Below are 16,160 nucleotides of genomic sequence, written 5' to 3'. Positions count from 1 at the left end.
TATCAAGGAATAAATTCCTCTAGCAGTACTAGTTCTACATAAATAAGCCACTTGAGATGAGCCCTGTTACACAGCAGGAAAACCTGCCTCTTAAAGAAAGCCTTAGGAGGAGATCTAGGAGAGGTTGAACTCCCATCCTGACTTGTGGTTGGAAGTTTTGTTCTCAGTGGGATTTTGTTTGTTCTTAATGTTTTAATAATGTTATGTTATTTCATTTTATTACACTATTATTGTATTTTAACCTTTTTACTGCAGTAGCCCATCTCTCTGAATAATTATTGCTATTGTTGAGATCCAGTTACCACTAGAGAGTTCTTTCTAAATGAAATTGGAATCTACCTTCTGTAACATAAACCTGTTAAAACATTGCCTGGTTTCTGGAATGAGAGAGTCTTGCTGTGTGAGTCTTTCAGGTTTTTAAAGAGTGATATCACATCCCACCCCCAATTTGTTCTTTCAAGACCTGGAGGAGGTATAAAAAAAAACTAATGACTTAGAATTATTAATAGATGTTTTTAAAAGTTACTGACAAGACACTGAAAACTGAAAACATGGTTGCTGGCCTGTGTGAAGAATATAAGATATGTCCAATGCCAGCTAACAGTTGGATTAGCACAATTTATTTTTCACTTATCTATCAGATGTGACATACTTTACATGAACTGCAGCTGTACTAGTAATTTCCTTTTTTCTTTTTCTTTTTTAATTCTAGGTTAAAGGAATGTCATGGACTACCTCTTATTAATGGGCAAAATTGTGACCCTTATGCTACAGTATCTGTTGTCGGTCCTTCAAGGTAACTAATTAAAATGTATTGAAGTACGTAAACTGACAAAATTAGGTTGATATTAGTGCACCAGTTTTCAGTTGATAAATGTCTCATTAACAAAATATACAGGGTTAATGCACATTTTTAAATAGTTTTATATGATAGATTAAACAATTATAGTTCTGCATATGGTGAATGCTCCATATAAGACAATATAGAGGCATGTTTTTAAAAAGTGTTAGTATGCATATTATGCATAAAAATAATTTGAATTAAATTTCAAGTTCTTAATATAATACTCTGGGATAATATTGTCCCTGTAGACTCTCCTTGGCTTTTTGTAGGCACTGTGCCTCATATAATAGGGGTTTTTTTTTGACCAGCCATGTCACTGTAAAGCCAATGGATTTAATTTAATTTAATTTAATTTAATTTAATTTAATTTAATTTAATTTAATTTAATTTAATTTAATTTAATTTAATTTAATTTAATTTAATTTAATTTAATTTAATTTAATTAATTTAATTTAATTTAAATGCTGCCCCTCTCCGAAGACTCAGGGCGGCTCACAATACATTTTAAAAAATCATTATAAAAAAACATTGAAAAATTAAAAACATTAAAAACTCATTCACACCATTCATGGCCGGATCTCACCAGATCACAAGAGCGAGGTCAACGGCCCCAGGCCTGCCGGAAAAGCCAGGTCATCACCGCTTTTCGGAAGGCCAATAGGGTGGGGATGGTCCAGACCTCAGGAGGTAACTGGTTCCAGAGAGCTGGGGCAGCCACAGAGAAGGCCCTCCCCCGCGGGCCCGCTAGCCGGCATTGTTTAGCTGACGGGACCTGGAGGAGACCAACTCTGTGGGATCTTCGGTCGCTGGGAGCTATGCGGCAGAAGGCGGTCTCGAAGATAATCTGGCCCTGAGCCATGTAGGGCTTTAAAGGTAATAACCAACACCTTGAATTGTGACTGGAGACCAATAGGAAGCCAGTGCAGCTCACGGAGAATTGGTGTAATGTGGGTGTAACTAGATGCACCCATGACAGCTCGCGCGGCTGCGTTCTGGACCAACTGTAGTCTCCGAACACTCTTCAAGGGTAGCCCCATGTAGAGCGTGTTGCAATAATCTAACCGTGAGGTGACAAGGGCATGAGTGACTATGAGGAGAGCCTCCTGATCCAAGTAGGGCCACAATTGGTGCACCAGGCGAACCTGTGCAAAGGTCCCCCTAGTCACAGCTGTCAGATGTTGCTCTAATCTTAGCTGTGAGTCTAGGAGGACACCCAAATTGCGAGCCCGTTCTGAGGGAGACAATTTCTCCCCCCCCTCCAGAACCAAGGATGGACAATCGACATAGTCTTTAGGAGGCAATACCTACAGCCACTCGGTCTTGTCTGGGTTAAGTCTGAGCCTGTTGACTCCCATCCAGACTCTCACAGCCTCCAGGCACCGGCACATCACATCCACTGCATCACTGAATTGACGCGGGGTAGAGATATAGAGCTGGGTATCATCCGCGTATTGCTGATACCTCACCCCGTGTCGTCAGATGATCTCACCCAGCGGCTTCATATAGATGTTAAATAGGGGAGAGAAGACCGAGCCCTGAGGCACCCCGCAAACGAGGGGCCTAGGGGTCGATCTCTGTCCTCTGACCAACACCGACTGTTGGTAGGAGGACATAAACTACAGTCCTAGAGTTGGGAACTTCGGCCTCAACTCTGCTTTTGGATATGGAAGCTGATATGCTGTCTGTGGACAACTCACTGCTCTTATCCCAATTTACATACTGGATTTCTGTTGGGGAAGAAATATATATGTACACTATTTGAGCTTCTGAAAAAATGTGGGATATAGATCCTATAAAGGCACACATTAGTTGCATCCCCATGACAGCAGTATTATCCACACCATTCATGTGGAATTCAGAATATGCAGTTGGCTAAACTAGAAAATTGTGTGTTAAAGAATGCTAGTTTACTGCTGTCTCTACAATATTTTTATTCATTATAATCACTTTGTTGTTCCTCCAAAAAATTGTAGTCTACACTACTTTCTCTTTATTCAGTATGGCGTGTAAAGATTCCCTCCCTGCTCACATTGATATTTAGGTTACGAGAAGAAAGACTAGTCTGGCTCTACTTTCCCCTCAGTCATTGATTCCCTGCTTGAAGAAAATACCTAATAAAAGACTATTGTGTCTCTGTACAAAATCATATGAATTTATGAAAGCAAAGGTAGATAAAGAGTTTATAAAATGCTAATGTAAACGTAAAAAACTGAATTCATTCTGTAATTCATTCTTAATCTGTTTCAGACTGCAATAGATAAATGACATTTCATTTATAAATGATTATATAAACTCTGTAATTCTAAATTTCCTTGAAATTTTGTGCTTAGTTTTTTTTCTAATAAGTATCTCACATAATCAAATTGTAATAGGTTTTTAAATCCCTAATGGCCAAAATCTTTCAATGTATTGAATACAAACTGTGTGTAGTTTGTTTATATATATTTTCACACCCAAGTATTAACCTAAGTATTTAATATTTTTTAAATTTTTAATGGGACTATACAATTTCAAGGAATCAGTGATGTACTTGGATAATTTTTAAAAAGTCTTTCTTTTAATTTTAAACTAAAAAATAAATGCTTACTCACATAGATTAATCCTATGAATTACAATAATATATTTTAAGACCTGTATAGTAATGCTGTATTATGTTGGAACAGGAACGATCAAAAGAAGACAAAGGTAAAAAAGAAAACAAGCAATCCACAATTTAATGAAACATTTTATTTTGAGGTAACTAATTTCTTATCAATATTCTGTACTGCTTTTTTTTGTTAACCATTTAAATGATAATTATGAATCAGTTTGTAAAATTTTGGGATCAGGGTGCAGTGGTACTTTCATATTTTCTTGGGTGGGAAATCATGAAAAAAATAGAAACGTTATGATGAACAGTCTATATGTAAAAAAGATTCTAATGACAAAAGATCACAAATTGAGCCCTCACGTGGGCTGCAGGACATTGCAACTGGTTGTAAATGAGCCCATTGCCAAGTTGAATTGTGACCATGTGACTCAAAGGTGCTGCAATATTTATCTGAGTATAGGTCATAAGTCACTTTTTCCCAAGCCGTTGTAACTGTGAACCATATTAAATGAATGGCCCTAAATTGAGAACTAGGTTTTTATATGCCTTACCTAGCACCAAAAGTTGTTTCAGTTACATAGCTGTGAATGGGGAAATATGTATACACATTGAATTCTAGCATTTTATCTCAGGATGTTTCAATATTGATGTTGGCCTAGAATTATTAATAGAAAAGTATGAATGTTGATTATTACTGTTGATATGATAGCTACTATATAGAAACATAAGTACCAGCCTTTTTCTTCTTTTAGCTCCTTTCACTTTAACATGAAAGTTCTGGAATATTTTAAAAGTGTTGAAAAGGGTGTATGAGAGATTATTTTTGGTGCTTATATACTAAACTGCAAGACAGTCATTAAATAACACTTTTTGTGGCAACTTCTGTATTTTCTCTTTTAAAATTTATTATGTTCTTCCTGGAAGAATGCTAGCTGTGATTGTTTTCACTAACATCCAAACCTGGAACTTAATCCAAGATTTTGTACCAGTTCAGAATAAGATTATAAATGCTGTAGGAATATTTTTAAAACACTTTAAAAAATCAAGGGTTAATTAACTAAATTTTTCATGGTATCAAAACATGGGCCTTGAGCTTCAGTTGAGTAAAACAAAGATTAAGCATGGTTTCTTATGTTTTATATAGATTATTAAAATGCTTTTTAGAGCTGACTATCTTATAATAGTAACTGTTATCATTGATACATTGCAAACATATTTACTTTAATACTCTTCCTTATATTTCAAGATGTATGTGTTTTTACTTAAAATTTTCTAATAACAAGCAATGTTAGAAAGGCATAGGTATTAGACTGGATTAAATGGGTACTGCTAAAAGAGAAACAAATTAATTTTGTAAGTTTTATTTTCAGGTAACTAGGTCCAGTAGCTACACCAAGAAGTCACAATTTCAGGTAGAAGAAGAAGACATTGAGAAACTGGAAGTCAGGTATATTCTTCAACATATTAAGATTAATTTAGATATGGCAATCAAAACAGACAATGCTTCTTATAATAAAAAATTTTAAAAAGTTGCTCTGTAATTGCTGAAAATGATTGAGATAATTAAGTTTGGGATAAGGTTCAGTTTAAATCTGGTCTTGAAAAAAACATGCCTTCAAAAACAGCAGTTGAAGCATATTCAGAAAAGCAATTTATTAAGTCAAAGCATATTACAGCATTTATTCTAATTGTGTATAACAAGCATCTGTGGCTAATAAGTAAATCATATTACAGTTAGTGCTATTGATTTTAAAGTACATCTAGATAACTTCAGACATTTTAACTGGCTTGTGACTTACACATTTCTTACTATGAAACAAGTGAACAAATGTATATATACACCTCTCAATGCAATACATTTTGAGAAAAATTATAATTGAAATATTTTGAAGAAAAGAATATATTATTTCTTAATCTGACTTCAACTAAACATTTTCTGTAGGGTAGGTTAGAACATCTGAATTCATGTCACAGTAGGTATAACATTTAGGGAGGCAACAGAACCTGCTACAATATCTTCACAAGTCTCACAACACAATGGATTTTTTTTCTCTTAATATATGTGCTGTTTAACAGAAATATTGGTGAGGTAAGACTCAGCAACCCAAATACAGTGTGTGTATATGCTTTTAAGTTATGAATATTTGAATTGCCTTGGCAAAAAAGTAATTTTAAAGAATACATAATGCATGTGTCATTGGAGTGCTACAGTTTAATCAAAATAAAGACTAAATGCAATTAAGAAAAATAAAACAAGAATAGTAAATGCCTGAGAAGAAAGTATACTTTTTTTCTTTGAATGCTTCAGCACCATTGCTTTTTTCTTACTGATAACGCTTCAGATTTAACTAGTACCAGTAGGCAGATTCTCACAATTGCTTTCTGTGGAACTAAGATACACTTTTCTTCTTAACTCAGACAAACTATTAGATGAGAGATAATAACCTTACTTTTGTGCATGTGGAGTTGGTGTGCTATTCTGTGTGATCATTTTAAATCAGATGACCACTTAAAAATTAAATACGTTATGACGGCTAACAAATCAGTTATTAAAACTAAGATTTAACTTTCAGGATTGACTTATGGAACAATGGCAACTTGGTGCAAGATCTTTTCCTAGGAGAAATTAAGATTCCTGTCAAAGCATTAGGAAGTGATACTTTCCAAGCATGGTAAGGAACTGAGCACAAAGTTGTCATATTGGTAAAATGAAGAATAGTTTAACGTAATTAAACTAGCATAGCTTCTTCTACCTTCCCTATCTTTACTGACTAGTCCAAGTGAATCTTTTCTACATTTTCATTGAAATCAACAAAAAAATTTAAGTATTATTGTTTGCAGTGAAATAAGCAAACAGTTAATCTTAACTGCAGTCAAAGACAGGAAAGGTCAGATTGTGTTTGATAGTTTAGAACTGTTCAAAATGCGGACATAATGTGTATAGGGTAGCCCTAGATCCCAATATTATTTAAAGCTTTAGTAAAATTGCATATAAAACTGCCCTGTTTTATATGTACAAAAATGTAAAAAAGTACAAAAATTCGCAAATCTACAAAAGGGAAGGGAGAAAGATCCTATTGCTTTTTCATTCTCTGTTTATTCTGACTTAATTACTTAAAACTACAGTTTGCTCAGCCTGTCATTTAGATAATATCTTAAGCCTTATAATTTCTTCTTTTTAAGGTACCTCCTACAGCCAAAAGATAATGGAAATAAATCTGCTAAAAGTGAAGATCATGGATCCCTTAGACTCAATATAAATTATGCTGAAGATTATGTACTTCCATCTGGGTACTATGGGTCTCTTAGAGACTTGCTTCTGAAATCATCAGAAGTGGAGGTATTTTCCATTTTTCAATTTAATCAGCTAATGCTCTGCCATTAGCGCACTCCTTCTGTGCCGGATTTCTGGGAAGTGGTACAAGTTCTCCTTTCAAAAGGGGATTAAATTTTAGATTAGATTTCTGTTCAGAATTCAAAACACATTATGTATAATACAGTATTGTACAGCCCCTAAAATGGTTAACTTTTAAAAACAACTTATACTCTATGAAAAGGTAGAATTTTAGATGCTATTTGCAATGAATGTCAAGAGTTTGCCATTCAGAAAACAAACACTTGAACTATACAAAAGTTCTCTACAAAAAGTGTGTTTAAAGAATTTTCCTCATTATAAAGAATTTTAAAAGCTGCTATGTGTTCATCTATTCAATATTGAGAAGTATGCATATTGTACAGATTTGATTCAATACATCCTTTTTTTAGACAAGAACAAATATTCTGTCATGTAGCCAGGAATCAGACTTAACTTCTATTGCAGCAAAAATCTGCTGGAATACATATGAGACTGATAACAGAACCATCTCAGTTCTTGGTCCAGGTTTTACACTGTATTTGTACCTTGAATTTTCTTGAATTTGGCACAGAATTATATCTCACTTACTCAAAAGAAGGTTCTTTATTTAACTTGTGTTTTTAATTTGCTACATATTTATATTATTCATACTTCCCCTTATCCCTTTTGATGTACATAATACAAAATTTGATAATGTAATTTAATATGGAATTGAATATGTAATAAAAGTCAGACCTCTTTCCCCTCTATGAAATGAGTGTTTTGTGGAGGCCAGACTCATAACAACTATTATGAGAGCGCATTCTGTATAACGGCCAGCAAATGCTTTGATTTAATTCCCTGTTATAGTCAAATATACTGTCATAAAGTCAAAAATACTGCCATAATTTAGTGGACTAAATTTGGACTCTATTTGGGTTGGCTTAAAGGTGGGTAAAGATCTTCTAAAAGGCAAGCTATTATCTACTCTTCCTTTTCAAATTTCCCTAAATCTTTTTTTACTTCTTTTGAAATAAGAGTTTAAATGGCAAGGTGTACTTTTGAAAGGTAAACCATTTCCATTTGAACTCAACCTTCTTCCCAGGCCTAATTTGCTGATTAATTTTGAGAACAGTTTATTTGGTTGCTGGAAGTGCTCTGTCAGTTTTGGATAGCCTGAACAAACAAAGAACTTGCTTTTATTTAAAGCTTATTTGGCAGTTGGGTGCTCCATCTGATATTAAAAATTTAAATATGAACATAAAACAGTAATTTTGAGATTTTTTGCTCTTCTGCCAAATGAAAGGCAAAAAGAATATAGAAGGTTTTCTTCTAATCAACTGGCAAAAAAAGTAACTGTAATTCTTGAACTGGAAGAAAATTGTTATTTTACATAGGCTTTTTTTTAACGTAGGCTAAGATTTACCTGAAAAATTACCATTATTCTTATTGTTTCCCTGCATGTTTCAGTGTGAGGAATTATGTACATTCGTCCCATTTTCCCCTTTTTATAGCCAATTTCTGCATCAGCTGCTTACATCTTGGCCGAAGTGTGTCGTGATAAATATGATGGTATTTTGCCACTTGTAAGGTTGTTGCTGCATCATCATAAACTAGTGCAATTCGTTACTGCAGTGGCAGAATTAGAACTGAAGGAAACCCAGTAAGTGATTGACTTTTTCCATTCTCTCCAATAGCTATGTCTATGACATAGATAAATGAGTAAATTTGTCACATATATTTTCAATAAAATTATTTTTGTCAGTAAATATTACAAGTTTTCTGCTTCTTAGGACTAAGTGATTCTGAATCTTTTGAAATGAATATGTAATAGTAACTTGATTTTGTTAGAAAATAGATAATTTAAAGCAGCCTTGACATACACTATTTTTAAATTCTGGGGAAATCTTGTGATTTTCTAATCCTGGAGAAAAATATATAGGGTCTTCCACAGTTTATCTTTCTTATATTTATTAAAGAGGAAATCCTTGCAATTATGCTGTGCCCCCTCACCAATGAAACACTGCATTAAAGATTAGTTTGATTCAGCCCAAGGTTTCTTCCTCATTCTTGGTCAAAGGCCAGCTGAGCATGAGTTGATTTTATTAATGGTTTTAAAATGTGCATATTCTCTCATTTTTCTAGAATTTGTTAATGATTTGATTTTAAAAAACAGAAATGGCCTAGCAATATCAAGATTATATAGAACCAAAGAAAGATGAAAGAATTTATTCTGTTATATGATGATGATATATCTCTGGAAAGAAATTGAAATCCTTACATGCATTTTTGAAGACAGTGTCTATTCTGATTGAGTGTTTGGGAAGAGGTGTCAGTTAAATTATGCCTTTTGTATCTTAATGTTTGTATAATATTGATTATACCTACTATTAAGGCAACCTAGAAGACATTGGTATCTATTGATAATATGTATCCAGATATATATTCATAATATTAAAGATATTTTAACATTTTGCACTGTTGTAGACTATATGAGCTAGAAGCTCTGCAGCAGAGAACTTTGGTCATCTTGTATCTGCATGTGTATTTGTGGATATATGTATACGTGTATATGCATATAGCCTTGAATGTCTAATTTGAATTGTATTACAGAGAAGTAAATACAATCTTCAGAGGAAACTCTTTAACTACTCGATGTGTAGATGAGATGATGAAAATAGTGGGAAAACACTACTTGAAAGTTACTTTAAAACCAATTCTAGATGAGGTATGATAAATGTATGTGTTAAAATGCTATATATTGGGAATAATAGAAAAATCCCTACTGCCTAAAATTTCATGCTACTACTACAAATATCATTTGTTTTCAGCTTTGTGCCAGGTCTAAAATGTCTGTATTGCTTTCTTGAGACTGGATGAACTATTCCAGTTCTTATCAAGCCAGTCTACAAGACAAATCCAATACGCTACATAAAAGTCCAATCACTTTGCAAAATATTAGGTTGCAAATTGTTTAATCCATTTGTTTAATATGTTCACCACACAATATTAATATATTGTGTGAACTGCTAACAAAGGCCGAGCACCTCATATTAGACTTGAATGTGCAATAGTTTTACATCCACCATCATCTTTTTTCAGTAGCATACATCTGCTTGGCAAGACGTAAATTTGAAATTGAATTTTCAGTATGTAAACAGAAAGAATGTTTATCCTTGCTACTGTTGTTTCAGTGGTCAGAATTCCAAGGTGTAGTGGAAATAAGATTTCAAAACTATTTTAAAAATGGCAAACACATCCTAGGATATAGCATTAAGCATAAATATAACATTTTTGGAAATTACTATATCCATTAGTTTGTGCATATCACAATGGAAATAGAAAAGATGCAATGTTTATTATGGGCTTGGAGTACTGGCAGGGAGGAAATATAATTTCACTCCATACTCCATACAGCTTGGCAATCCATATGTTCTTGGCTCCCATTTCTCTGACTCCTGGTTGTCACAAAAAGGGTTACGGCACCTTTTTCATTATAGCAGCTATGTACAATTGTATGGGATAAATAACACAATATCATTTATTGTGTGTGTAGCTTCATCTTCCCAGAACAGCTTAGGCTCATTCAGCAAAGATTGCTGGTATTCTTGTGACTGCATTCTGACTTTTCCTGCTGGATATCATCTAGCATTACTACCTGCAAGCCAGAGCAAGTCGTATCACTTTAACAAGAAAGCATATTGTTTCCTAGTTATCCATATGGGTGATGCAGGTTAAAAAAGAGCAGTTTTTTCCCTATAGTCCTTCAAATGGTCAACTTTGCATTTACTGCATAGGTAAATTTTTCCACACAAATTGGTCTACAACATTTTCAAGAGACTGAAGTAAATGAGTGGTTTTCTGGATGTTGTAAAAATCACATGTACCTTGAAGAATCATTGTTATAGGTTAGCAACTTATTTTTAATATCTGAACCAAGAGAAAACATAGTTATTGTATTATATCATTTTATAATTGATAAAACTTTTATTATGTTAACCTAAGAAAAAATCTCACTGAACTCACTTCTAAGTAGACAGGTATAATTGTGCTGCAAATTTTAATCTTGTTTCAGATATGTGAGAATCCTAAACCTTGTGAAATTGATCCCCTGAAACTGAAAGAAGGAGATAATGTGGAAATGCACAAGGTATGCTAAAATATTATATGGTTTTCTTTTAAAAAAAAAGTTTATATTTATGGAACTTCTAACAACCAAGCATTTTCTGGAATGTAAAAGTCCACAATAATTTTTGGATCAAGAAAGTATATTATATCTGAACACCTTTCCTTTCTCTTATGATTTTGCCTACTGCATTTCTGGTCTTCAGCTTCATTGTGTCAACCTCACTATAATTACTGGGTAATTATATAATTAAAAATAACTGTAGAACAAAATACAGTATTTTATATATACTTGACACAATTTAAATCAAACCTTATCATTATAGTCCACACCAGTACTTTAAATTGTACCTTAAAACCTGTCAGCAGCCAATACAGAGCCCATGAAATTGGAGCATTAGGGTCCATCACCAAGAACTGATGTATATGCAGGCCACCACAATTTGGACCAATGCAGCTTCCAACTAGTTTACAATAATCCACACACAGGAAAATGAGGGCATGAGTTATCATACAAGGTTTTCTGCACGAGGTCAAGTTGCAGTTGGCACACCAGCCACATATGGACAGTAGTCTCTAACCATGTTCTAGAAAGATCTATGGGTTTAGAAGTCCTTTATCCCATTGCAAACCTGCCTTCTTGTGGTAAATGCTTACCTATACTAGTATCAACAGAAGGTTCCTGTATAAACAGTAATTCTTATCTTACTTGGGTTCAGCTTCACTCTGTTTTCTCCAGTTCAAATATTGAACAGTGTTTAGGAACCAAGAGAAAATATCAGCAACATCTTCCTTATAGCTCAAGATGGCAATGTAAAGTTGAGTGTCATCAGCATATTGATTATACAACTGGGCCATTAGATGACCTCATTATTGACTTCATGTAAAAGTTAAAAAGCAAGGCAGAGAAGAACAACTCCTGTGACACTTCACATATCACAGGCTATCAGGTCAAGCTCCTGCCGCCTCTGAATGGAACTAACAACTGAGGAAGGAGTGGAACTATTGCAAAACAATGCCTCCAGTTCTCAACCCCCATAGGCAATCCGGTAAATTCCACAGTTGGTAGTACCAAAGCCAACAGAAGGTCTGAGGCAACCAGGAAAGATGCACTATCTCTCCTTAGAGTCCCAAACCAGGTCATGCAATAGGAGAACCAATGTCTTTTCTCTCCCTTGTCCAGGCCTGAATCCTAACTGAAAAGGGTCCAGATAATTGTTTCATCTAGGGCTCTATGAAACTGGTCCACCACCATTGTCTCAACAACAATGAGGAAATGTTGGAAACCAGATGGTAGTTGGCCAAGACCCTTGATTCCAGGGCCAGCCTTTTCAGAAGGGAGCACCCCACAGTACTTAGCAAGACTTCAAGGAATTCCCTCCCTACAAAGAGCTGCTGACAATCTCCCAGATTTAGGTGGCAGACAACAGCATAGAATGTCTTAACTTCCTTCAATGTCACAAACCAGGAGGAATCCCAGATAGCATCACAGAATCTTGCCCCGGTCACCAGCAATGATAGAATGATAAAGTGACTGTGTGTGGGAAAGAAAGAGAAAGAATTTTTGGCGGCCCTTTTTAGACTATTGGTATGCATTTTATTCTTTAAAAAACTGCCACTAAATGCTATCTGGGTAATCATGCATACATATTTTGTTGAAGAGGTTTTTCTCATTGATAAAATGAACTTGGTAAACACTTAAAATAAAAAATATTAACTTTCTGAAATTATTTGTCTGCACAGGAAAATCTTCGTTATTATGTTGACAAAGTTTTCAGTACAATTGTACAATCAAGTATAAGTTGCCCAACTTTAATGTGTGATGTGTTGTGTTCTCTGAGGCGCTTGGCTGCTGAAAGATTTCCTAGTAAGTGTATCAATGTCTCAAAATGACAGTATGATCTATGGCTTGAATAAAGGGTCTATGTCCATGAGAATGTTACCAAAAATCAGTTCTATAGTAGTTATAAAAAGAGGGAAATACAAATTATTAATATACCAGTTGTAGACACTGCCTGCATTCTGTTGATATACTGCTGTTAACAGCAAGCAATCATATTTATGCTCCACACTAATACTGTACTAAAGAGATAGGCAGCAGTGGCTTTGGACTACAACTACTATAATATTCTATCACTGGATATGCAGACTGAGGCTGAGGAATTATAAATTAAAATTTCTTAATAAGTTGCCTCTTCCTGCTATTTTACAGAAAAATAATTTACATTTCCTCCCTACCTATAGAAAGTAACAGTCATAAATTCATCTCTACCTTTATTTCTAAAGTAAGAGGAAACAGGCAGGAAACTGATTGTACTACATATTTTTGTTAATATTAACTGTGTTTTATGGAAACTTATCAAATTTAAAAATGTATCTTTGGGAGTATCTTCCTTTGCATAGTTAAGATTAATCATAACAATAGAACCTACTATTAAGTAAATACAAAAGTGGAAACCTACAATTTCATTCACACCTGTGACAGAGAAGAGGAAGGGGCACAATCCTTAGTTTACTATAACTAGCAGGTAACATCAAATAAACTGTTAACAATTCTGATACATGCCCAATAACACAGGGCCATGCATCTTTCATCATAACTTCATTTTCATTTCACACTACTTGCTATTTCTCTATTTTGCAGAAGAATAGTAACCATTTTTTCTACTGACACCCTACTAAGGTTTTTCACTATCTTATTTCACCCATTTCCTGCTAAGTTGTACATTTCATGGTTTTTCTCTGCAGATGACCCTCATGTACAGTATTCTGCAGTGAGCAGCTTTGTGTTCCTTCGTTTCTTTGCTGTAGCTGTAGTATCGCCTCATACTTTCCATTTACGACATCATTATCCAGTAAGTTTTGATAATGTTATGTTCATACAGTTGGTGAGCTTAGGAGGATATATTCAGAGATAATTTTACAACATAAGCAGTTGAGGGAGCCTGGAAACCAGGGGTGAAATGCTACCGGTTTGCACCGGTTCAGTAAAAAAAAAGCTACCAGTTCATCCAAACCGGTATTTCCGATGATCAGCTCTGCCACGCAATTTATATTCGCTTATATCCTGCTTTCTAGCAAATTTAAATCATGCGGCACAGCTGTTCCCCCCCCCCCCCACTGTTCTACTTAACTTCAACGGTTCCTTTTTCCATGCGAAGCGTGCGTTTGGCGCACACAGCAGTGCACGGGCAGCAAACCGGTGGCAACCTGTGGAGGATTTCACCACTGCTGGAAACCACTTAACATCTTTTTTTAAAAAAACCTTACTGATCAGTTATTAAACAGTAAAGCATTCTGGGTCACTTTCATATGTTGTAAGTACTTGACATTAGAAACTAGTAAATTACTAAAACCAAATTAAATGTTTGACTAGTTGGAATCTAATGATTAACATTTGGTGGGGGTATATTTCCTATTTTCAGAAAAATTAAGAAAAATTAAAAATACATTCATGCTGGTTTATAACTGTAATAAATTTGAAAACATATACCGAAGAGCTAGTTGTGTGTAGTGATTTAAGGCACCAGGCTAGAAGCCAGGAAATTATAACTTTTGATTTAGGCATGAACCTAGCAGGGTAATATTGAGCCAATCATTCTCATAGTCCTAGAAAGAAGGCAGTGGCAAACATCCAAATCTTGTCAAGAGATCTGCAAAGACTAATGCAGGTGGCTGCCAGGTGTCAATATTAACACAAAGATACAAACACACACACACACCAATCCTAATCCATCATGGTTTGTATAATTTGGTTTATATTTTTTTTTAAAAAAACCTTTTTAGTTGATTTAACTTTGACTTTATTGCTCAAGCGCCCTTAATAATGTCTCTTTAGAGACAGCCCTCAGTACAGTTCATAAACGAGTCATATTATTATTCTAAACAAAATTCTTGTGAAAGCTTCCACAGGAAATACAATGCAGACAGAATGAAGTCAGTAATATTGCAGGCAGATGTCTATTTTCTTCCTTCCTGGATTATTGATATATGATTCTTTTTGTTGCATAATTTCTACAACGTATTTATGTAGAAATCTTCCACTGGACCAAGAAGTTAAGCATTTGGCAAAAATTGTGATAATTTTTCTTGCTTATTTTGGCACTGAAGATGCTTTTTATTTCCTTTAGAAAACACTAAATAGTACATGTGGAATTTGCACAATTTTTCTTCCAAATTTTTGGGTCAGTGTTCTCTCAGCTACACCCCACTTCTCATATCCACTTACTTTATTCCTCCTTTCACTCAGCAGCTCAAGATATTGCATACAGTATTCTTTTCTCTCATTTTTTCCCCACAATCACCACCTTCTCAATGGGTTGGATTTAGAGATAGCACATGGCCCAAAATCACCGAGTGAGTTTCCATGAGTCAGAGTGGACCTAGACCTTGCCAGTGTCGCTTCAACATTTAACCACTATATTGCACTTCGTTCTCTTTTTTTTTTTTTTTTTTTTTTGACCCTGCCTATCAATTCATTGTCACTTGTTCAGTCTTAGGTCTTATTCTTCATTAAAGTAAAATTGAAACATATTTTGTAGTCATTACTAAAGGATTAATTTAAATCTGTAGTGATTTTATAGAACTAAAGCTTTCTTTGCCCACTAATTAATAGTGTGGTAAAAGCTATTTTCTGTGGTCTTTCTTCTCACCTGAAAAACTTCTCCAAAAGATTGAGGAACTTTCCAAAACACATGAACAAATATTTCTTATTATTTTAGGCAAAATTACCCTGGATGTAACTGTATTGACTGCTGTGCAGTTAAGACCAACCTCTTTATATCTGAAGAAAAACAATTCTTGTTTCAATATTACAATGCTTGTGTGGATGCCCATGAAATCTGTATTGCTGCAGAAAATGTATGTTTGATATGCTGATATATCTGCCTATTTCATTGCACAGATAGTTCTTGTCTTGGCCAACACACAAATGGAACACACACACATATGATCACATGATCACATTTTTGGATGCTCAATAACCAGCCCACGTTTATGGTTGTTTGCAGCATCCTTTGGTCATGTGACTGATTTACAACTCTTTTCTCTCCCCCCCTCCCCCTTTTCTGGAAGCCAGCATTTACTTGAGGCTTCTGGCAAAAAACATACATTGCGGACAATGGGTTCACTTAACAACCAAAGCATTTGTTTAACAACCATACTGATTCACTTTAACGACTATTACTAAAATGTCATAAAATCAGTTCGGTCATATGATGACCCACTTAGTTTGGGCTCAATTACAGTTGTAAGTCAAGGACTACCTG

At 34.6% G+C, this 16,160-nt stretch overlaps 1 protein-coding gene across 1 annotated transcript in view; it reads left to right on the top strand.

Annotated features, from left to right (window-relative positions):
* RASA2 (RAS p21 protein activator 2) overlaps positions 1 to 16,160 on the top strand; it is a 49,397-nt gene that overhangs the window by 16,234 nt on the left and 17,003 nt on the right. The window contains exons 6-15 of the mRNA XM_070945378.1: positions 713 to 796; positions 3,508 to 3,580; positions 4,805 to 4,881; positions 6,008 to 6,106; positions 6,618 to 6,774; positions 8,283 to 8,431; positions 9,382 to 9,496; positions 10,844 to 10,918; positions 12,637 to 12,760; positions 13,642 to 13,748. Coding sequence (XP_070801479.1) covers positions 713 to 796; positions 3,508 to 3,580; positions 4,805 to 4,881; positions 6,008 to 6,106; positions 6,618 to 6,774; positions 8,283 to 8,431; positions 9,382 to 9,496; positions 10,844 to 10,918; positions 12,637 to 12,760; positions 13,642 to 13,748 — 1,060 coding nt within the window. The remainder of the gene's footprint in view (positions 1 to 712; positions 797 to 3,507; positions 3,581 to 4,804; positions 4,882 to 6,007; positions 6,107 to 6,617; positions 6,775 to 8,282; positions 8,432 to 9,381; positions 9,497 to 10,843; positions 10,919 to 12,636; positions 12,761 to 13,641; positions 13,749 to 16,160) is intronic.

Source organism: Pituophis catenifer, unplaced genomic scaffold (genome assembly GCF_029215685.1).
Source record: "Pituophis catenifer annectens isolate HBS135680 unplaced genomic scaffold, rPitCat1.0.hap2 SCAF_6, whole genome shotgun sequence".
In the NCBI taxonomy this organism is placed as follows: domain Eukaryota; kingdom Metazoa; phylum Chordata; class Lepidosauria; order Squamata; family Colubridae; genus Pituophis; species Pituophis catenifer.
The sequence above is the reverse complement of the archived record's forward strand: the minus strand, read 5'-3'. Positions and strand labels throughout refer to the sequence as shown.